This window comes from Tauraco erythrolophus, chromosome 1, assembly GCF_009769465.1.
Source record: "Tauraco erythrolophus isolate bTauEry1 chromosome 1, bTauEry1.pri, whole genome shotgun sequence".
Lineage (NCBI taxonomy): Eukaryota > Metazoa > Chordata > Aves > Musophagiformes > Musophagidae > Tauraco > Tauraco erythrolophus.
In genome coordinates this window covers 9,681,692-9,703,807 of record NC_141465.1, presented here as the reverse complement: position 1 = coordinate 9,703,807, position 22,116 = coordinate 9,681,692, and the positions used below count along the sequence as shown (strand labels likewise).

Here is a 22,116-nt window from a genome sequence, read left to right as displayed (position 1 = left end):
TAGAGAAGAGGGGATATGGTAGGTGCTAGTTTTAGAAACAAAAATAATTGCCTTTGATTTTCCTTCACCAAGATGCCTCCAGTCTTACTGTTGTGCAGGTTACTTGCTAGGTCTGCCAGTGGGACTCGCTTTTAATATATACTTTGCTTGCTTTTTTCCTGCTTGATGTTAATTTTTTATCTTTCGAAATGTCTTTTGCATGACTTACTCACTTTCTTCTGTGCACAATTTAACAGGTAATTTAGGGATCTGTGTCCCAACCATCATTTACAGATGTACAGGCTGGCTTAAGTGTGGATGTTTTTTCTGAATCTGTTTTACACCCAGTCTTAATGACATGATTTTCCAAGAAATGTTGCCAGATGCCATTCCTTCTTTAGAAGGGGAAGCCATTGACAACTCTGAAGCCATTGTACAGTTCTGAAGATCAGATCATAACCAGCTGTCCTGTCAAGGTCTTCAGTCAAAAACTGGTGCCACATAAGAAGTGATGCCTTAACCTGGCACTGACGTCCTTAAGAATAGCCAAATGTATGCTGTTTTCTTCCTTGTTGTTTGTTGAAGGTTCCTCTCCTCTGCACAGGTTTCTGGTGCAAAGCTAGTCGCATGAGTGCACGTGTGCTTTATATTGTAAGATCGTTTTTGCAAAGATACTTGCTTAAAATGTATAAACCCCATTTAAATCAAGGGAGTGGGAAACATTACGAATTCTGTACTTACTAACAATTAGTAAACCAAATGACAAGGGGCCTGAAGCCTGTCGAGGTCTAGCCTGACGTGAATATGGGCAAAGGATGCCAGACCTAAGTTTGGTGGCCAGCAAACTATAGGTAATGAAATCCTGTTTCACTGGAAATTCTGCTTCTGAGTCCTTTACCTCCTGTTGTGGACTTTGTCTGGCATGACAGTATTGTTAAAGACCCTAAAGGTTAGAATCTTTTCTGCTATTTTTACAGTCCTGATCATACAATCAAAATAAAGACCGTGACCATGTGTGTTCCCACTGGACTAATTACCTTGCAAGTTCAGGCTAAATTTAGTAAAATTTCATTATGATATTTTGTGTTTGACAAATAGAAAGAAAAAAAATCTGGCATTTCTACAAGGTGGCACAATGAAAACTGAAATAATTTAGATTTGTGTAATAGGCTAAGCTTGGCATGATTCTAGTCAGGAGAAGTGAGCATTTGTGTTGTCTCATGGTGCTCTACAGTAATGGTTTTAGAATGTTTCTTTTTTTTTAAGGAGAAACAATTTCTGATTCACATCTTCGTATTGCTAGGGCCCATTTCTGCAACTGGGTTGTATTTGGAGGAAAAATGCCATTAGGTACTTCAAAGTTTGATTTGTAATTTCAAGTCCTGTTAGAGGAAGAGAAGTGTCTGGCTTAGTCTTTCATTCTTTCACCTCTTCTGGCACCCCAAAAGATTAAGTGTTACAATAACTTGGTAACTTTCTAACTTTCAGAAGATGAATTTGCACAAGTTACTTGATGACTTTTACCTCGGAATTGCCTTTAACTGCTTTAGTAGTTGTAAATTTTCTTAACAGTCTAATAGGTTCTTGTGTAGCTACATTTTGAATTCTTATCACATTTCTTAAATGTATATATTCTCTAATTCCTTAGATATTGCTGATATATTCCTTAATTCTAATATACCTTACAGTGGACAAACAACAAGTGATGTGTAAGTCTGGTCACTGTAAGATCTTCTGATGTATTAAACTATGGTTAATGCATCAACTCTGAACATCTGAGAAACTCAGAAAAAAGCTAGAACTTCTGATTTAGCAGGGACTTCTGTGGAAAGTAAGTCTCTTGCTTCCTATGCTAAATCAAGAACAGTTTGCAGGCTTGGTATATGCTCTCTAGCCTGCTGCAGTTGGGCTCCACCATGTAAGTCATTAGAGTTACTAAACTGTCCCTCATGACCTGTGTTTACATTCTAAGCTTTTCAATAGTTGAAGCATATCTTTAAATGAAACTCTGGATCCTTGGAGGGTAACACAAACTTTTTTTAGGTCTCCAGTATTCAAAGCACATGCTCAGACTCTGTAATAGGTTCTTAAAACCAGCAGTTCTTTGCTTTAGTAGTCACCGAGTATATCCAGGTCTAGGTAGAAGAACAAATGTATACCTGCCTTTTCCTGGCTCTGCCAAAAACATTCTGGAGCACTCCTGTGGCTTAGGTCAGTCAGATGAGACTTTGTACATGTGACTTCCCATTACCTTAATGGAGTCAATATCTCACTTCAGAAACCCTGGATTGTTTTTCCAACAGCTAGTTAGGACCCATCCCTTACATAACACTCTTCTCTGACCAAATTCTTGGCATTAGAGAGCTTTAACTTAGTTTTTTTTTCCTAATCTTTCAGGTTGTATTTTCATAGAATCATAGAATGGTTAGGGTTGGAAGAGACCTCAAGGATCATCTTGTTCCAACCCCCCTGCCATAGGCAGGGAAACCCTCCACTACACCAGGTTGCCCAAAGCCTCATCCAGCCTGGCCTTGAAGACCTCCAGGGATGGGGCATCTACAACTTCTCTGGGCTCTTTACCACTTAGTTTTTCTTTGGGAAACTTCTAAGAGAAGCGCAGAGAGTGTTGGAAGGAAGTACCTTCACTTGAACTTAGTTACTTAGGTTTGAATGGTAACCATTTAGGTTTATTGTCCATTGTCTAGATAGTGGTCTCCAAGGTGTGGTGTGTGCAAGGCAATCCATTGGGATGCAGGAAGGAATTTTTTTTGTACAATTAATAAATAAAATTAATGTTTATTTCATCTTTATTGCATCCTTTTTTAAATTTTTATTTGTGTGTTTTATAATGTATATAATGTTAGTACATTAGTACATTTATATAAATTATAATTAAACATTTTCAGGGTGCACGCTCAAAGTACTTTTACTCGTAGAAGTGCATGATCAAAAAAAAGTTTGGAGACCACTGGTCTAGGAAATACGTAGCAGAGCTCTAAGAGAAAGCAGCTCATTGCATACACAATGGCATTCAGCGATGCAGAGACTGACCGGTGTCTGCAGGTTCTCCAACCTGTGCATAGGAACCTTACTGTCTCTTCAAGTTCAGTGAGGGGTCATGTGTCTTGTTAACATGGTAAGTAACTGGGGAAAAGAAATCAACATGCAGCAACTTCTGAAAGAGCAAAATACGAGGATTAGGTGAAATGTCTTCCCCAAGTTCCATGTGTTTCACTAGCATGGCAGTTCCAAATAATTTTTTTTAGGTTCAAGCATCTCTCTTCTTCAGCAGTTTTCATGCCATATGTGTATCTGTTTACCAGCAGGTACCCTGTAACCACGCTGTTGAGCTGAGTGCAGCATGTCAGTGGGACAATTACAATTTCCTAAAAGTTGCGTGCACGGTTGTCAGCCTACTGAGGAATAGAAGCCAAGCCATTTGCTTAACACATGTCACTGCAGCATGCGTGTTACAACTATGCAAGTCGGAAGAGGTTTTCTGTAGCTATAAAAGAAGGATTCTTGCTCTACAATGTGAGCAGCTTAGTTTGTTACTCAAGACATGGAATAGAAAAAGCAATTCTCGCCTCCATAATCTTTTAAAACTGACAAATAAGCCTGAACTTCAGTGTCCTCTTAGGACCAGCACTGGGAAAACAAGCCCAATACTTACCTGTTTGAAAATAAAGTCAAACCTAACAAATAATCTGATATATAATACTTATCAGTTTATAAGGAAACTGTCTAAAATTCCTGACCGTGCTGCAGAATTAATTTTTTATGTGAAGACTTCAGTACCAATGTCGCAGAATCAGCGAAGTATAGATACTCGTTTAAAGAATTTCAATAGGGATTTTTAGGGATTTCTTATTAACTTTGTAATTCATAATTGTATGTGATTTCTTTAGTGAAATTCGATAGAAATCAGTTGGAGCTTCAAAACTGAGAGATTGTACTAGCTTCTTGATATCCTCCTCCCCCCCCCGCCCAAGATTGTAATCTAATTTGTGATAAGGAAACCAATAATATTAATGGTTCTAAAATACAGATGCCACAGTATAAGTGCTTGTTTTCATGTCCTGCAAATACTTAAATATACACTTTCAGAATAGTTTGTAAGGCTATGGTGATACCGCTTCCAACATTTTGTAATAAAAAGATGCACCAAAATTTCCATGCTTCTGCACTGAAAGCTTACGTCTTCAGAATCACATATGGATGTGTTAGTCATTGATGCCAGAAGAAGAAAGCCTGAAAGACTGTCCTGATAAAGAGATGTGTTTGTAATACCTCTTCTCTAAAGAGAACTGCTTTGTAAATTGTCAAGGAAGTGAACCTAATTCTACTGAAGATATAAGGGATGATGCAGAGACAGCAAACTCATAGAAAAGCTTTGTTGAATTCATGTGACTTAAGAAGTTCTCAGCACCCTATTATTAATTTATTGTTATATATATGGCAGGCAACCCAAAGTTATCTTGACGAATGTCCTGAGGACGAAAATAGGAAGAAAATACGCACAGGCGCAACCTAAAACTGGTGCTAATTTTTCTGATGCTGGCAAGCTGCAGTCAGATCAACCACCTTCATCATCTGCTGCCAGCCTAAAGATATGCCAAATTTTAAACCCTACTCTCCAAAGCCTTTTTCTGCCTAAAAGGTATGTTGTCTTTGCCTCGTGTCACTAAATAACACAGTTTTCCTTTCAGTTGTTTTTTTTTCGTGAGAAAGCATTTGTACCACAGCTGTCTTGTTCATAAATTGGTTCTCATTCTCATGTCATCTAACTTGATTGAATTCCCTTGTACCTGGTTCCTTTTGATAATCATTGAGAGAGATGGTGCCAGGCACGCTACCGTGGGTTTTCTGATCAAATGGTTTCTAGATGGTCCTGTAGTGACAAGACTGATTAATTCTGATTCAGCTATTGGACTCTCAAAATGTTTGGGTTTTTTTATTCTCGTGAAAAGAAAAGCACACTTGCGTTTAACTGCCCTCTTTTCTCAGAGAAGGTGTCAAGGTGTATTTTCACTGTTAGCGTTTCAGACTACTCATGAAAATGAGAACTGACTTAAAGAGTCAGAAGAAAAGGCTGTCAAGTCCAGTATCTTTCTCCTCTCCAAGCGGTGATTGATTGCAGATATGCAGAGAGAAGTGTGGCTGGAGTGAATGCTTTTTTCACTGAATTTTCTCTCTGAGCTTCTGATGATAAATAGTTCAGGAACTTCCTTTATTGGAGGTTACGTTCAGACTGCGTTGTTCTTCTGTATCAGAAGATTTAAATTTCCTCTAAGTCACATCTTCATAGCTTATCACCTGTGGGCATCTGCAACATCTTGTCTGTAAGATAGTCTCCTAATTAAAGGCAAATGTGCGTCTCGGTGCAAGAGGAGATCCGAGTGCTCCCCAGACAACACACAGTCTGTGCTGGAGTGTGCTTTGTGGATGAACACAGACAACAGGAGAATTATGCAGTTGATGCCCTAAAGACAATGTTTTTCATAACAGCTTCAAAAAAGGCCATGATGTTACGTCCCATTCCAAAATAAATTGCAATGGAAGTGGTAGAATTTAAACCCCAGTTTGAGAAACAAAGTGAGTAAATCAAGGGCTACACAACAAACTGGCTGCAGTGGCATTGCATGAAATAACTTGTGCTGCTCTTTACATATCTGTGCTCCAGTAAGCATTTGCATCTTCATGTTTTTGGTTAGCTTATTTTGAAGCTTGTCTCTTCTAACACTTGGAGATGTTTTTCTGAGACTTGTTATTGCTGTTCTGTAGAATGCCACCTAGAAGTTGAGGAGAGGAACAAAATCTAATGCTACCTTTTTGTGTGTGTGCTACTTCTCTACCTGTTAACCAAGTGCTTGAGAAAATTCAGTCTATTTTACTGGAGGCTTCTTGTTCACGGGAAAATCAAGATTGTTTGCTCCATAGTTCTGAGAAGTGTGTACAGATACTGCGTGGAAGCTATTTAGAGATAAACATTTACCAGTTTTTAGACAGTACTTAGATGATGTGTCAGAGGCAATGCAGTGTGAATTGTATCTGGCTAAGGTGAAATTATATGCCTAGTATTTCTTACCTTGGTCTCTTGTTGCTTTTTTGTGTGTTTATCTGCTTACTTTGGATTTTAAGTTCCTCAGGATTTTGTTTTGTCTCTAGGGGACTGAAAGTAATGACATTTCATGTATCTTAGGGGCTTGATAATCATCAATTTAACAAGAAGTTTCTTTCTTCAGATTTCAGTGCAGTTTTTATAATTTACTGTTATGTATACGGCAGGCAACCCAAAGTTGTCTTGACGAATGTCCTGAGGACAAAAATTGGAAGAAAATACGTAGACAACTACGTAACAACTGATGCAAATTTATCTGACGCTGACAAATTACAATCGGGCCAACTACCTTCATCATCAGTTGCCAGCCTACAGACATGTCAAATATTAAGTTCTCCTCATGAAAGTTCTTCTGTGTCTGAAAGGTATGTTACTCACTGCTGATTTTGCCAGTCTTCCTGAAATGATGTAGCTTCACAATGGAAAAGAATTTCCCTGAAACAGTTGTTTTTATACTCTTGTTTTGAAGCAGGAGATCAGTTTTCTGAGTGCAAACTAACACGCTGCTCCAATGAGCCATTTCAACATTGCATTTATTCTGATTTGCTGTACCTGATGTTAATAGGCTGCTTTTCTTTCATAGACTTTTGCAATAGACCAGTGTTTTCATTTCTGAAGTTGGCCAAGTAATTCAAACACCTTTAAGTTGTTTTTGTGTCCAGAACAAAAATCTTGTTTTCCTGTTGCTGTTAATGTGTTCTTGCGTGATTAAGAAACTGCTTTTGCAAAATTCCTCCAAATTTCTCTCTGATAGTTCATTTCTTTTCACATTAATCCACCAGTGGTCTGAATCCCAACAGAGTGCTATGGTTTAAGGGCTGTGTGTGTCCTCCCATTGCTTAGATTTACTTTTTCTGTTTTCTTCCTACCTTTAGGTTGACAGAGCGTCACACTACTGCTTGATATGTAAAACTAGCAGAAATCAAATATTAGAATTACATAATGTTTGTTTTAGTCTAAGATGGCAGTTGAATTAAGAGTAAGCGGTTTCCTCTTGTCTTTTATGGCTGCCTCTTTGCTCAACAGCAAAGTATTCACAGGAACAAATAGCAAGAAATTTTGGGGAAGAAAATAGAAAGAGGAAGGAAGAGAAGGGTGATTTGTGAGGGCAGGAATAATCAACAGTTCCTAGGTTAAAGAAATCTCAAATTCTTGAAAAAAGTAAGTCATATTCCTCATTCTGATACGTGAACATCTTAGAGAACCCAAATTAGGAAGAATTCCTTTCTCTTTTTCTGTTGGGATCCCCATTGCTGCTTAAATTAATCTGACAAAGCTGCAATTTAAATGAAGGATTTAGAAGTTTATTAGACTGTGTCATTTTAGAAGTATTATGTTTATTGCTAATAGTTTTTTGTAACTTTAGGCTGACTAAAGCGTGAGCAGTTTGGATTATTGGGACTTTTTGTGTTTTACTGACAAATGTTTGATATCTGTAATTTTTGGTATATGATTTTTTTCACTTGACATTGTTTTGGATGATGGGAGGTAGTGGGTTCAGAGAGAGGAAAACATGAACTCATGTATGTAACACTCTAGATCTGAGGAAACATCTTGCATATTTTTTCAAGCTTGTATCTCAAAGGTAGCTGTTTTGTTAAGTTTTGTTAAGCACAAGAATGTTTTGAACCGGTCAGGTTTTTTCGGTAGTTGGTGTACTCAACTTGCTTTAGAATTGGAGTGGTTCATTGCTTGAAGGATTAATGTTCCATTCCTGTCCATGTGCTTTTCTAATGTATTAAGTAAAAGGCTCGTTAGTAGCAGGAACCAACATCAGGAGCATTTTCCAACCCTCCCCAGTGACCAGCACATTAGTGCAAGTCATGATAGATAGCACATGGGAAATGGAGAATTTAGGAGTTATTTCAACAAAGATGTGGTTTGATCCTGGTCATTTCTCTGTAACGAAGGTCTGTGTGTAAGATACACTTGGCACTGATTCTTTTGGGATCTCTTCTTTCAGAGGAAGGGAAAAGCTCCCTCCTTGCAATGGTTATACATAGATGTGCACGTGGCCATATAGAGATTCTTTTATATCGTCAGAATAGGTAGAACACATGCTCTGTTTGAATGAATTGTGCCAGTTTTGTATGATGGAAATTTCAGATTAAGTCGAAGAATTGTGTGTGAACAGAACGGGGTGGTAATAAGTTAACCTTTATCAGCTAGAACTTGCTGCAAGTTTCCTGTTTCCTTTCTTGCTTTTGGTATTACAGAATTGGTGGATTTTGCATTGCTTGTTCACTGCAACTAAGTGTGAAAGTCACCACTGACCACTTTGCTTAAGTCACCACTGACCAGTATAACTAATGAATTTGAGGTATGTTTTAAATGTAGAGAAACTTAGGGTTTTATAGTGTGTTTCCTACTTTTTTCTCATGGCTATTGAGAACGCTTCAGTATATACTGTTACAGCTTCTTAGGTTATGCATATATCTGTGAAGAGGTGCATTTTAAACTAAGGAAGGTTGGAAGTGAAAATAAAATGTGCAGAATTTGTGTATAGATCAGATAAGTTTAGGGAAGTCTGTTAGCTGAAACATTCCTAGAGAAGTGTTTTTCCTGTTGTTGAAATGCCTGAATTGTGATGTTGATATAGAACAGAGGGTAAAAACTGCTTAATGGTTTCGTATGGTCTTTTAAGGCAGAGAAATCTATATAGCTGTTATGCACACAAGTATTTGAGAGATGTGGATTCTAAAATCAAGTTTTCTGTACTGAGGTTATTCCAGAACTAGAGCTGCCTGATCTATGGAAGACTGTCTTGTTCAATATACAGTATGAATAATAGCGCTTATTGAACAATGTTTCTGTATATGGTCCAGTTCTTGATTCTTTGAGAGTGGAACGATGATCAGTAATTTCTTCATGGAGCTTATATACTGTTCATCACTGTGGTATCAGAGCACTCTGGAAATCTTTATTTGTCTTTCCAGTATTCCCAAAGAGCAACGATACTCCAGTCTACTGATGCAGTGCTAAAGAATAGGCATCTGTTTAGAAAGTGTCTCAGAGTTTTTGGCTGTCCAGTTAGAGATGTCAAGATTGTTCTTTCCCGTGACTGGTGATGTTCTTCACGGGGTCCAGGCTCAGCTGTCAGTGATTTCAGTCATTGTGATAGTCGCTTAACTCTTTACAAATTGGAAACTGCAACATTTTGAGTTAGACACATTGGAGAATCATAGAATCGTTAGGGCTGGAAGGGACCTTCAAAGGCCATCTAGTCCAACCACCCTGCAAGGAACAGGGATATCTCCAACTAGATCAGGTTGCTCAGGGCCTCATCCAACTGGGCCTTGAACGTCTCCAGGGATGGAGCATCCACCACCTCTCTGGGCAACCTGTTCCAGTGTTCTACAACTCTCATGGTAAAAATTTTTTTCCTAATATCCAATCTGAATCTACCTCCCTCTATTTTAAAACCATTACCCCTTGTCCTATCACAACAGGCCCTCCTGAACAGCCTCTCCCCATCTTTCTTGTAGGCCCCCTTGAGGTACTGGAAGACCGCTATAAGGTCACCCCGGAGCCTCCTCTTCTCCAGGCTGAACAGCCCCAACTCTTTCAGCCTGTCCTCATAGGAAGGGTGCTCCAGCCCTCTTATCATCTTCGTGGCCCTCCTCTGGACCCTCTCCAACTGGTCCATGTCCTTCTTATGTTGGGGACTCCAGAACTGGACGCAATACTCCAAGTGAGGTCTCACGAGGGCAGAGTAGAGGGGGAGAATCACCTCCCTCGACCTGCTGGCCACGCTCCTCTTGATGCAGCCCAGGACGTGGTTGGCCTTCTGGGCCGCAAGAGCACATTGCCGGCTCATATTGAGCTTCTCGTCCACCAGTACTCCCAAGTCCTTCTCCTCAGGGCTGCTCTCGATCCATTCTCCGCCCAGTCTGTATTTGTGCCTGGGATTGCCACGACCCAGAGGTAGGACCTTGCACTTGGCCTGGTTAAACTTCATGAGGTTGGTACGGGCCCACCTCTCCAGCCTGTCGAGGTCCCTCTGGATGGCATCCCTCCCTTCCAGCGTGTCGACAGCACCACACAGCTTGGTGTCATCGGCGAACTTGCTGAGGGTGCACTCCATGCCACTGTCCACGTCACCGACAAATATGTTGAAGAGGGCCGGGCCCAACACAGACCCCTGAGGGACGCCACTCGTGACCGGTCTCCACTTGGACATCGAGCCGTTGACCACTACTCTCTTGAGTGCGCCCATTGAGCCAATTCCTTATCCACCGAGTGGTCCATCCATCAAACCCATGCCTCTCTAGTTTAGAGAGAAGAATGTCGTGCGGGACAGTGTCAAAAGCTTTGCACAAGTCCAGGTAGATGACATCCGTTGGTCGACCCTTGTCCACCGATGCTGTCACCCCATTGTAAAAGGCCACCAAGTTGGTCAGGCACGATCTGCCTTTGGTGAAGCCATGTTGGCTGTCACCCACCACCTCCTTGCTCTCCATGTGCCTTAGCATGGTTCCCAGGAGAATCTGCTCCATGACCTTGCCAGGCACAGAGGTGAGGCTGACCGGCCTGTAGTTGCCCGGGTCCTCCTTGTTCCCCTTTTTAAAAATGGGGGTTATGTTCCCTCTCTTCCAGTCATCGGGGACCTCGCCAGACCGCCACGACTTCTCAAATACAATGGCCAGTGGCTTGGCAACTTCATCCGCCAGTTCCTTCAGGACCCGCGGATGGATCTCATCAGGTCCCACGGACTTGTGCACCTTCAAGTTCCTCAGATGTTCCCGAACCTGCTCTTCAAGTACAGTGGGCGGTGGTTCATCCTCACAGTCCCTGCTAGTTCTTTCCACAGCTTGGGTGGTAAGACAAGAGGCTTTATCAGTGAAGACTGAGGCAAAAAATTCATTGAGTACCTCAGCCTTCTCTATGTCCCGGGTGACCAGAGCACCAGTATCCTTCCGGAGGGGGCCTACATTCTCCTTGGACTTCCTTTTGTCCCCTACATACCTATAGAAGCATTTCTTATTGCTTTTTATATCCCTTGCCAAATTCAATTCCTTCAGGGCTTTAGCCTTCCTCACTTGATCCCTGGTCACTCGTGCAGTTTCTCTGTATTCCTCCCAGGCTATCTGTCTCTGCTTCCACCCTCTATAGGCTAACCTCTTCATTTTCAGTTGGTCCAGGATCTCCTTGCTCATCCACGCAGGCCTCCTGGTCTTTTTGCCCGACTTGTTCTTCGTCGGGATGCACCTCTGCTGAGCTTGGAGGAGGTGCTCCTTGAATGTGGACCAACTTTCCTGGGCCCCTCGTCCCTCCAGGGCCGCCTCCCACGGCACTTTGCCCATCAGGTCCTTGAAGAGGCCGAAGTCTGCCTTCTTGAAGTCTAGGGTACAGAGCTTGCTGAGTGGTTTCCTTGCTGCCCCATGGATCTTGAACTCCACCGTGTCGTGGTCACTGCAGCCAAGGCTGTCCTTAAGTTTCACATCGCCCACCAGTCCCTCCCTGTTGGTGAGCACAAGGTCGAGCATGGCACCCCTCCTTGTCGGCTCCTCTATCACCTGCAGGAGGAAGTTGTCGTCCACGCATTCCAGGAACCTCCTGGACTGCCTGTGCCCTGCCGTATTGTCTCTCCAACAGATGTCAGGGTGGTTGAAGTCCCCCATGAGGACCAGGGCTTGTGACCGCGAGGCTGCTCCTATCTGGCTATAAAGCGCCTCATCTGCTCTGTCCTCCTGGCCAGGTGGCCTGTAACAGACCCCTACCGTAACATCCCCTATCCGTCCCCGTCCTCTAATCTTGACCCATAAGCTCTCTGTCAGCTCGTCCTCCGACCCCAGGCGAAGCTCCACGCACTCCAGCCGGTTGCTGACGTAGAGAGCGACACCCCCTCCTCGTCTCCCCTTCCTGTCCTTTAGAATCATAGAATCATTTGGGTTGGAAAGGACCTTTAAGATCATCAAGTCCGACTGTAAACCTAACACTGACAAATCCACCACTAAACCATGTCCCTAAGCACTACGTCAACCACTAATGCTAGGCAGCCCGTTCTTAACGCTTGACAACCCATTCAGTGAAGAAGCTTTTCCCAGTGCCCAGTCTAAACCATCCCTGACGCAACTTGAGGCTGTTTCGTCTTGTCCAATTTCTTGTTCCTTGGGAGAACGAGAGGTGGTGGATGCTCCATCCCTGGAGACGTTCAGGGACGAGGCCCTGAGCAACCTGATCTAGTTGGAGATATCCCTGTTCCTTGCAGGGGGGTTGGACTAGATGACCTTTGAAGGTCCCTTCCAGCCCTAACCATTCTATGATTCTATGAGAAGAGACTGATACCCACCTCGCTACAACCTCCTTTCAGGTAGTTGTAGCGAGCAGGAAGATCTACTCTCAGCCTCCTTTTCTCCAGGCTAAACAACCCCAGTTCCCTCAGCTGCTTCTCATAAGACTTGTGCTCCAGACCCTTCAACAGCTTTGCTGTCCTTCTTTGGACACGCTCCAGCACCTCAGTGTCTTCCTTGTAGTAAAGGGCCCAACACTGAACACAGTATTTGAGTTGCAGCCTCACCAGTGCTGAGTACAAGGGCATGATCACTTCCCTAGTCGTGCTGGCCACAGTATTTGTGATATAAGCCAGGATGCTATTGGCCTTCTTGGCCACCTGAGCACACTGCTGGCATGAGCCTCTCAACCAGCACCCCAGGTCCTTTTGCACTGGGCAGCTTTCCAGCTGTTCTTCTTCCTCAAACCTGTAGCATTGCATGGGATTGTTATGACCCAAGTGCAGGACCCAGCACTTAGCCTTGTTGAATCTCTTTATATGTATCTCTTTATAATAATCTCTTTATATAATATATGTCTCATATTATTGTGAAACAGTGAACACAAAACCACTTTGGATTAAGTGAGGTGACAAAAGAAGGAATGGCGCAGATTTTCCAGAGCAGCATTAAGTTGTGTTACCTATGGAACCTTCTTTATTTTCTTTTTTATTTTCCAACTCACAGAAAATGAAGCAGAGGTCATGAAGGTTAGTTTCTTTTATCTTATAACCCTGATAAATTTTCTGAAGAGTAGTCTTCCGTACTGAATGTAATTAAAAGCTCCTGTGAGAAAATACCACATGAGCACATAACTCAATGTTATCCCAATGGATACACTAGAAACCAAAATACGGTTATGTCGACTTCTGTAAACTGTAACTAGCCTCCAGAGAAGTTGAGTATGTTTACAAGATCAGACCTCAAATATGAGGGTGGCATACTGTTCAGTCTAACAGTACCTCCTGAATACATTCTCCTATTTATTAAAAATCTAGTAAAATAAAAAAAAACCTTGACTGATTACCTTCTTGCATGTCCTTCTTTTTGGAAGGAAACTACAAACTCTGCTGAAGACATGTAGGTTGCCCAGTTTCTCATACTGTAATCCTTTTCTGTTTCTTCCTCATTCACGTCTTGTCCCCACCATGTCCTTCAAAGTTACTGTTTCAGGCCCTTTTGAGCAGGAATTTCTATCACAATTCTTTTCTTGTTGTAGGAACTTACTCAGTGGATTCTAATAGCAGTTCTAAATCTAAATTAAAAATATACTATGTTACCTCATTTCTACCGCATTCATGACGAAGGCAAGGATACACTCAACTGACTGTTCTCTTTTTTTTTTTCCTTATTATATGTTCTTGTTGCAGTCATGCTTTACAGCAAGATAATATTTCAGTGTCTGCTGTCAAGCATGTCAGATTCTAATTCTTTGCATCTTTTTAGAAGCATCATTTTCATTGGTAATGTCAGAGTGTCTGTGTATTTCCATAACGGGGACTGAATTAATTTGTTTTTCTTTTGAGAAGCTCCACATGCTTGTGAGAGGCAGAAGCTTGTGGTCTAACCAACTCTTGTTTCTCTTGGGATTTTTATTCAGTATTCTTTGAAAATTAAAGATAAGTCATAGTTAATGTTCTTTACAGGTCTGAGCATTGCCTGAGAGATACAGATGATGATCTGTGTAAATTGACCAAGGCTTCTAAGGAACCAGAAAAAAATGACGTCTTCAATATTAGAAGGCGGGAGCTGCAGAAGAAAGGTTTGTAGTGAGTGACAATCTGGCATTTAAGTATGAGTTTTGGAGAGTGGTGGAAAATATAATTTTTTTTATCTAGTATTATGAGCAGAGCATAGAAATAAAACAGGCATTGCACATGGTATATGTGTTTCCTCAAAATGCAGTTTTTTACAGATATGGTAATATATATCAAATAGCTGTTTTTAAATAGGAATAAAGCTGTGGTGAATCGGATCTGTAGGGGGGAAAAGGAAACAGAGAGAAGCTTCAGTGCACTATTATAATCCTGATTTTATAAAAAGTCTTTTATGCTCAATAATGCAATACATTAAGAATGTTCAAATGGTTTGTGAACCCTACTAAAATGTTTGTACTGTATGACAATATTTGTATTTACTACTGAAAAATGATCAGCTCTATGCTGAGTCTCCAGGGAAAACGTATTGTCTTTTTAATACTGGTTAGTAGTATTTGCAGATTAGAACAGGAAATGCAGAATGTTGCATCCAGCAGAAGACAGAAGTAGCACTGTTGAGGATGGAGTGCTAATTCTTACTTGGAAGGGAACTATGAATTTAGTTATCCCCTTATCTTAACTAATTCTGCAATAATAATCTTTCCTTTATTATTTAAAAGGAAATAACTGTCATGGAAGATGTCTTCTTCCATGCTTTTTAAGACGTAGCAGATATGAAGAAGTACAAAGATTTTTAAGGATAGCCCATTAAACCACTTTTTTGTTGTTGTTATGCAGAAAACGGGAACTATGATGAACTGGAAAAGAGGTGCAGAAACATGAACAGCACCACTCTTAGTCAGAAGGAATTGGGCTCTTTTGTTTCTGAGAAAAGGAAAAGAAGATCTAGTGGCCATATTTCTGATAAGCGTAATGCACACGTTCCAGAAAAATCACTTCTAACGTCTGTAAGTTGCCCTTAATTTTAATGTCTGTGTTTGTGTACACACATGCACGCACACTTCAGTAGCAGCAGTAGCAATATCCAAAAAAAAAAAAAAAAGAATTATACTATTAAGTAGGGTATCTAGGGATACTGTTGCACCTGTTGAGAGAAAATAGTTCAGTGATGCATCAAGAAGAGCAAGTAGATGTACTTCTGTCCACATCAGAATATGCTTGTTGTAGCAGAGAGGTTGTGAGAGATGAGTGACAGCATTTCCTTCAGACAGGAGCATGGAATAAAACAGTTTTGAAAATAAGACATTTAGCTACTTAAGTGAAGCTTCTTTCACAGACGGTATAGAACTAATTAGGTACCTCATTACAAAAATTACAAAGTGTACCTGGGGTTATTGAAATCTTGCAGATATAATCTTTCTCCTTCCTCCTCAGTCTATCGTACCCTTCCCTGAAGTTTTATTCTTATTTGTCATTAAGATTTGAAGAAAAAAGAAAAAAAAAAACCTAAGGGAACCAAATCAGTCAAGTACAATCTGCGATTTATATTCAAGCATTTGATTACAATAAAGGCATCTCTGTAACCTACTGATTAAAACCCCACAGAAGTAGGTAGTTGCGAAGCCCAGTTCACCCACTTGACCAAGTCACACAAAGTAATGAACATCGCTGGTGCTTGGTCTTTGTGTCAGACAGTGAGAGCACTGCTAAAAAATCAGAAGTAGTTTCTTGTTCAGTTTGAATGCAGGTCACAGTAGACTTTTAAAAGATTGTCCTTTGTGCCTTTATGTAATAACCTTTGGAATATGAGGAGGGAGAAATTACCCTGACTTAAGCTCTAAATGCAGCTGCATTAAGCTATAATTACTTTATCTAGCTCATAGCTAAGTCTCAGTGATCACTGATCTGAACCGTCATATAAATGTTAAGAAATAAGCATGTGTCCTGTCTCTGATTGGTGTTTTCTAGAAGGAGCAAAGATTGAGTTTAACTCGGTCTCCTGGCTGCAGAACGCCCTGTGAGGATAGACAGGGTCACAGATCTAATGCCATTCTGGTGCCGGATTGTATTCCCCAGCCATTAGAGAAAGACTGTAATGACACTTCCACCCACAACCACTTAAGGCCTGCTCACAGCTGCACAGAGGAACCTGGCTCAGCATCTCCTCCCACAAATGTGTCGGAGAAACAGCTTTCTGCCACCAGTGAGGATGTGTTTTCACTGCGAGTTAGTACCATGAGGAAACTGAAGATGGACACATCACAGTACCTGAGCAAGCTGCGGAACAGAATCTGCAGGGGTAATCGACAACTTGTTTCCGTTGACCCAAGTATGTACTGTGTCTGTGCTGCTGGCGATTGCTCGTGGTATGCGTAGGCACTAGGAGAGCTCGTGCATGACCGACTAGTTGAAACACACAGAACAAAAGATTTGAAGACAGAGGTCCTGTTGTTTGTAATACATTGTGCAGATTAGAGAACAGTGCCTAGTGCCAGTGTCCTCTACTGGAGTATGGAGAGTCTGGTACTTGAGAAGGAGGATAGGCAGCAGGATTTTCAAATTCCAGTCCTTATTTTGCATCTGATTTTGTGTCTATGGAAAATCAAGCTTGTACTTCTTAATGATGCTTAAATTGAGAAAAAATATTCAGCACAGCTATGTTGTGGCCTGTTTCTTTCAATAGTCAAATAGATTTGAGGATTTGGGGTAAAAAGTGTTAAAAAAGATGCAAAGCAGTTCATGCATGCAGCCTTGACTGGTTTGGGCAACGTACTTTGATGCTACATACTGCAAGAGAGAATTCTGGTCATCCGAAGTCCACAATGGATGAAATATTCTCAAGTCTGTATCTTGTAGTATACATATACTTTTTTCTTCTTTAGTTGTCCTTTCCAGTGATGATGATGATGGACCTTCTGAACCAAAATGCATAAAGCTGCTGCAGGATAATATCAGTGACAGTGAAGAAACAGACCAACAGTCTGACTTCTGTTTCTCAGCAAAGCAGTTGGAAGACAAGATAGAAAGTCATACAGAGCAGGTAGTCCAATTTTTGGCCTATGTATTGTTATGCCAACCCTTTAATTTATTTCTCCAATATTTATTTTTTCTTGCATGTTAGGACAAAAGTGAAATGCTAAGAGCAGATATGATTATTCCCAGCAACAAGCAGCAGCTGCAGTAATTTATTTCAAAGATAGAATTCTGAACAGTCTTCAGATCTTTGACTCTGAAGTTTGAGTGTTTTTGCAACATACAATGTATTCATATTTTGAAGATAAACATTTGGAAATGTTTGATATTAAAAACAGGAAAGATCACATAATCTGAACTAGAGGTGGACATGATGAAGATACGTCTGTGAAAGGTTTATTTTTACACAATGTTTTATATTGCTCATGGTTCAAGTCAGTAGTTTCTTGTCATCCAGTCCTCTGTTGTTACTCAGCACATGGAGAAATTCGAGGATCTTTGTTGACAGCAGACAGAGATAGGGTAAAGTTCTCTTTCCTGTGTGGCAAGCAGTGGAATTTGAATCTAAAACTAGCTGAAAAGGTTGTGGCCACGTTTTGGACTTGATTAGCCTTGTGCTGCTTGCTTTGACCTGGATTTGGGTTATCTCTGTAATCCGGAAACAAGTCAGAAGAGCCGTTACTGCCTCTTCTCACAGATGCATCATTTTGATCATAAACATTAAATTGGATCCTGTACCTTTGATATCAAGAGGGCTTTGTTGCTTTGTTTGAGTTTTTACTTGGTTCTAGGTTAGTAAAGAGCACAAGTTATGGGGAGTGGGAACTTTAGAGGGGAGCAAGATATTGTTAAGGTCCTTAAGGAGATTGTCAGTAATGATTTGTGATAACAAACCAGCTTTTTAATATGGAATTTTTATATGGAAGTTGGCTTTGGGAGTAAATTCTAACAAACATAGAGACACTTCCTAAGGTTACAGGAGGTAAGCATCTCCTTTAAAGTCTTGTAGTAAATGTACATTTTTTTCCAGTTTTTAGCAGCGCCAGTTGAAGATAAATGCCCTATCAGCTTACCTTCTGGAAGCACACCTAGAAAACAGACAAACCCAGCATTGGATGTTGAATTTAGTAGTCTATACATCGGGAGATTTAAATGGTTATCAACAGGTCCTGCTAGGGTAAGTTGGTTTATTATGGCGATGTTTTGAGAATTTTTAAAATTACAGTTCTGGTTGGGCAAAGCTAGTGGTGCTTAGTGTGGAAGCACTGAGTTGTGATTATTGTTGCATCAGATTGCTTTGGCTAAACGATGGAGTGTGTAGTCCATTACCTTGTATGTTTGGACTGCTGTCAGTAGAAAGCTCACTGGGATTTTCCGTGCGCCCAGTTTTCAGAGATAAAGGTTCTATATAAATGCTATACTGGGACAGAAGTCATGCTAAGGAAGCTTTTCATGCATTGTAATGGAAAATAATGGCCATGTCAGAGTTCATGTCACTTAAAATCAACACCAGTTACTTTTCTCTGAAATAGTACATATTAGAATAAAGTAATCCATAGTGATTAGAGTGCCCTACTATGCACTAACCTTGCCTTTTAAACAGAAAATTGCTTGGTTTGTAGCTTTAAAGAGCATTAAAACAATACTAAAAGCATTAGTGCATAGGCAACACACTACTCACAGGGTATAGAACTGTAAGTGAAAGTGTACTTCAAATTGAGTACCAGCTGTAGGAGTTTCAACAGATCTTTGACCAGGCTCATTCTGTATATTGCAATTGAAAAATAAGTGTTTGAACATGTGTATCTTTTTTTTTTTTTTTTACAGTAAGATATTTTGAAATCTTGAATTGTAATAATAATTTCAGCTTTTCACAAAACAGTAGTTTTGTGCAGTAGTTCTCGTGCAGTAATGAAAACATTTCATGGGCATTTCCTAAATTAATATACCAAAATCATTTGAGGGATGAATTGCAATATTTTTAGAATCAATGCTTTTAAACAGAAAGTGAAAATTTTCCTTGGAAAAAGGAACTTTGTTCTTTGTACTTACTGTGGTAACATAAGAGAAACCTTTTCTCTCAATGTATATGACAACCTTCTTTCAAAGCATCAATAAAGCATTCTTTATTTAGCTAAGTCTTTTTAACATAGCAGCAGTGGAAGTGGAAAATTGAAGGGCCTTTAATTTAAAGGTGAATGTAAATAGCAAAGTAACATCCTAGTGTTGGACTGTTTATATACTGTCCTTAATTCAAGTAGTGCACTGACAGTCTGTCATGGGGTGCTTAAGATCCTTTTCTCCCAAGTGTTTTTTTTTTTTTTTTTCCTCCTTCTTAAGGACCCTGTAGGCAGCTCTGCAAATTTCTGCTTATTTCTCAGTGGTGAGCACCTCTGGAAGTCACCTTGCTGTCATTCAGATTCTGCAATATGTATTTAAGAGTGTTGGTTTAGGTGAAATAGGCAATATTAAATCTCAAACTAGGCATATTGGACTTGGTAGTGTTAGGTAACAGTTGGACTCGATCTTCAAGGTCTTTTCCAACCTAAATGATTCTATGATATTATTTTCAGTTTATTTGGTTATAAGCAAAGAAAGATGTACAGATAATTAAAAATTCTTACTTCATTTTATTCAATTTGTAAAAAGCAAACTAATTTATATTTTTTGATCTTATTTTAGTTTACAACCAAGTATATTAAGATCCCATTTCAGGGTAAGATGATTTTTTTCTTTAACCTTCACTATATCTGTAAAGTGTTGCATTAAAATACTCAGCATGTATTTATTAAGAATGATTTATAATCTTATTTGCTTTCACAAAGACATTAAATAATTTTTTTAACTCAGTGAGTAAAAGTATTGGTGTCTATGGTGTAAGCATTGATAACTTAGCCACTTCTTACACTTTCAAGTTCAACTTGTAGTTTTAAAGGCCTTGCCTCCCATATTCCTACATATATTAAGTGTTGAACTATAGTGAATATGACTATGCATGTTGTTGAGGGGAAACATTAATATTTTCAGATTAGGATTTTAGACCCTTACGTTTATTAAACAAAAACGTATGAGTTGACTAAAGCTAAGAGTAACATAACCGTAGATTCGCATTCAGTCCACTTTCCGAAGATGATGTGTGGTTTCTGTATCTCGTAGGAGGAGGTTTATGAGTTCTGAATTAGATTGACTAAACGCAAATAGGAGTTCATGATTTGCAATGCTTTTTTCTGCGTTTGTAGGTATTAACCGTGGTTATTCTGAGCAAAAATACGTGGTATTTTTTTTAAAATGAAGAATCGTGCATTTAGATATGTAGTTTTTGGTGTTACAATTTGGTAACTTTACGGAGTTTGATATAACTGACTTAAGTACTAAATTCTCAACATGTTATATGTAATGGCAGGAATAAATTGTACAAGTACTGTTTTAATACGCTCTGATCATACTTAAAGTCTTAGTGTGTAATTACTGCAACGTGTATGACTTTACAGTTATCCGTGGCTGTGAAAGATATGGTTATTTTGAATTCTGTTTTCTACAGTGGCTCTTAACAAGAATATTGACCTGACAGTGGATACTCTGAATCTGAGAAGGTTTGGCTTGTGGAAAAGCGATGGTGACTGTTCTTCAACAATGATCATTTTCCTTTGGTTGTCTGTGGATTATGTAGAAAAGATTGAAGCCCAATTAGGAAAGTCAGTTATCAGCAAGCCATGTGAGTAATCATTTTTCTTAAATGCATTGAAAAGGTCTAATATATGGCATGTGAATAAAGTGGTTATTTTATAATTGTGCTTCTGGAATACTGAGGAAAGTGTATAGCTTTTTAAAGGAAAGTTGATCAGTGTTACTTTTCTAAAATGCCTTGCTATACTTGTGTCTGGAAGAAAAATCCAACATAACGTGATTAAAAACCACTGCTACTTAATAAAAAGACCTTGTAACACGGTTCAATTGCAGTTCGTATGAGGAGGCCTTCTGAAACTAGACTTACGTGTTTAGACTCTCTTTTTAAAATAAATGGGATGTTTTAAGTGTCCTTACTCTTGAGTAGTGTGTATGCTAGATGAAAGACTTAACAGACAAGACTGCATTGGGCCGTTGCATGATTACCGGAGAAAATTTCCACTAAAGGCCAAATGGGCTGTTTAGTCTGTAGGACCTTACGTACTGGCTCTGTTTCGCTAGCATGAAGCTCTGTAAAACTGAGTATAACTTTTGCTCAAATATTCAGAGTGGCACAATCAGAGAAGATTTTTACATTAGCAAAATCCTTGCAAAATGACACCTACCAAAATGATGATGTCAGAATTGCCTGTGTGAAATTTAACAGTATGTTTACCCTGTACAATCACCACCTGTATGAAAAATCATAAGTAATGTTAACTTTACGTAAGGAGTATGAGTAGTTTGAAGTGAGATACTGAGTGAAAGTTTAGCAGTGAGTTAGCTTTACTTTGATGTAAGTTTATCAAAGTTACTGGTAGCTTCTACAGACACAGCTCCCATTGCAATGAGTGGAATCTAAGTATCAAGCTGTGAGGCACTTTTTAATCCTAGGTTTACTTACCTTGGTTACATCCTTCTTGTAGGAGAATCCTTCGAGAGATGTTATTAATTTCTGTGCTTGAATGTTTTTATGTAGTAAATTTTAAGTACGTAGTAATGTAAATATCTTGCAATGTATGTAGAGACTTGTTGAAACAAATCAGTGGTGGTTTTACAGATTGTGGAAATGGTTGCTACGATTCTGCTCTGCCACCTTAGTCTGTTAATATTAAACAAAAATATATCGTGCTGGATCTGACAGCCTGAGAGGAGTGAGGCTGCTGCCGCTCCGTGTCCCAAGGTCCAACCAGAAGCAAGGCTGAAGATGTAGACCCGATGGGTAGAGCGCACAGAGCATTCACACACACCACATATATACATAGCTGGCCACACAGATAGCACAGACGTGCAGCACCCATGAACATAGCACCAACAGCCTCATCCTGCTCCCCTCCCTGGCTGAGCAGGATGGAGGCCCACTAGTGAAAAAATACGTATGACAGAATCATGGAATGGTTTGGGTTGGAAGGGACCTTAAAGATCATCTAGTTCCAAACCCCCTGCC

At 39.9% G+C, this 22,116-nt stretch overlaps 1 protein-coding gene across 8 annotated transcripts in view; it reads left to right on the top strand.

The window, feature by feature from the left end:
- Nucleotides 1–22,116, top strand: part of SENP7 (SUMO specific peptidase 7) — a 50,672-nt gene that overhangs the window by 10,167 nt on the left and 18,389 nt on the right. For 4 of the 8 annotated variants that reach the window (XM_086617172.1, XM_086617135.1, XM_086617121.1 and 1 more), the window contains 9 exons: nucleotides 4,442–4,639; nucleotides 6,268–6,465; nucleotides 14,019–14,134; nucleotides 14,868–15,037; nucleotides 15,999–16,359; nucleotides 16,913–17,070; nucleotides 18,034–18,180; nucleotides 19,686–19,719; nucleotides 20,545–20,718. In XM_086617172.1, the coding sequence (XP_086473298.1) occupies nucleotides 4,442–4,639; nucleotides 6,268–6,465; nucleotides 14,019–14,134; nucleotides 14,868–15,037; nucleotides 15,999–16,359; nucleotides 16,913–17,070; nucleotides 18,034–18,180; nucleotides 19,686–19,719; nucleotides 20,545–20,718 (1,556 nt within the window). Of the gene's footprint in view, nucleotides 1–4,441; nucleotides 4,640–6,267; nucleotides 6,466–14,002; nucleotides 14,135–14,867; nucleotides 15,038–15,998; nucleotides 16,360–16,912; nucleotides 17,071–18,033; nucleotides 18,181–19,685; nucleotides 19,720–20,544; nucleotides 20,719–22,116 lie in introns of those variants that run through there. The other 4 variants (XM_086617128.1, XM_086617145.1, XM_086617182.1 and 1 more) reach the window with 4 other exon arrangements.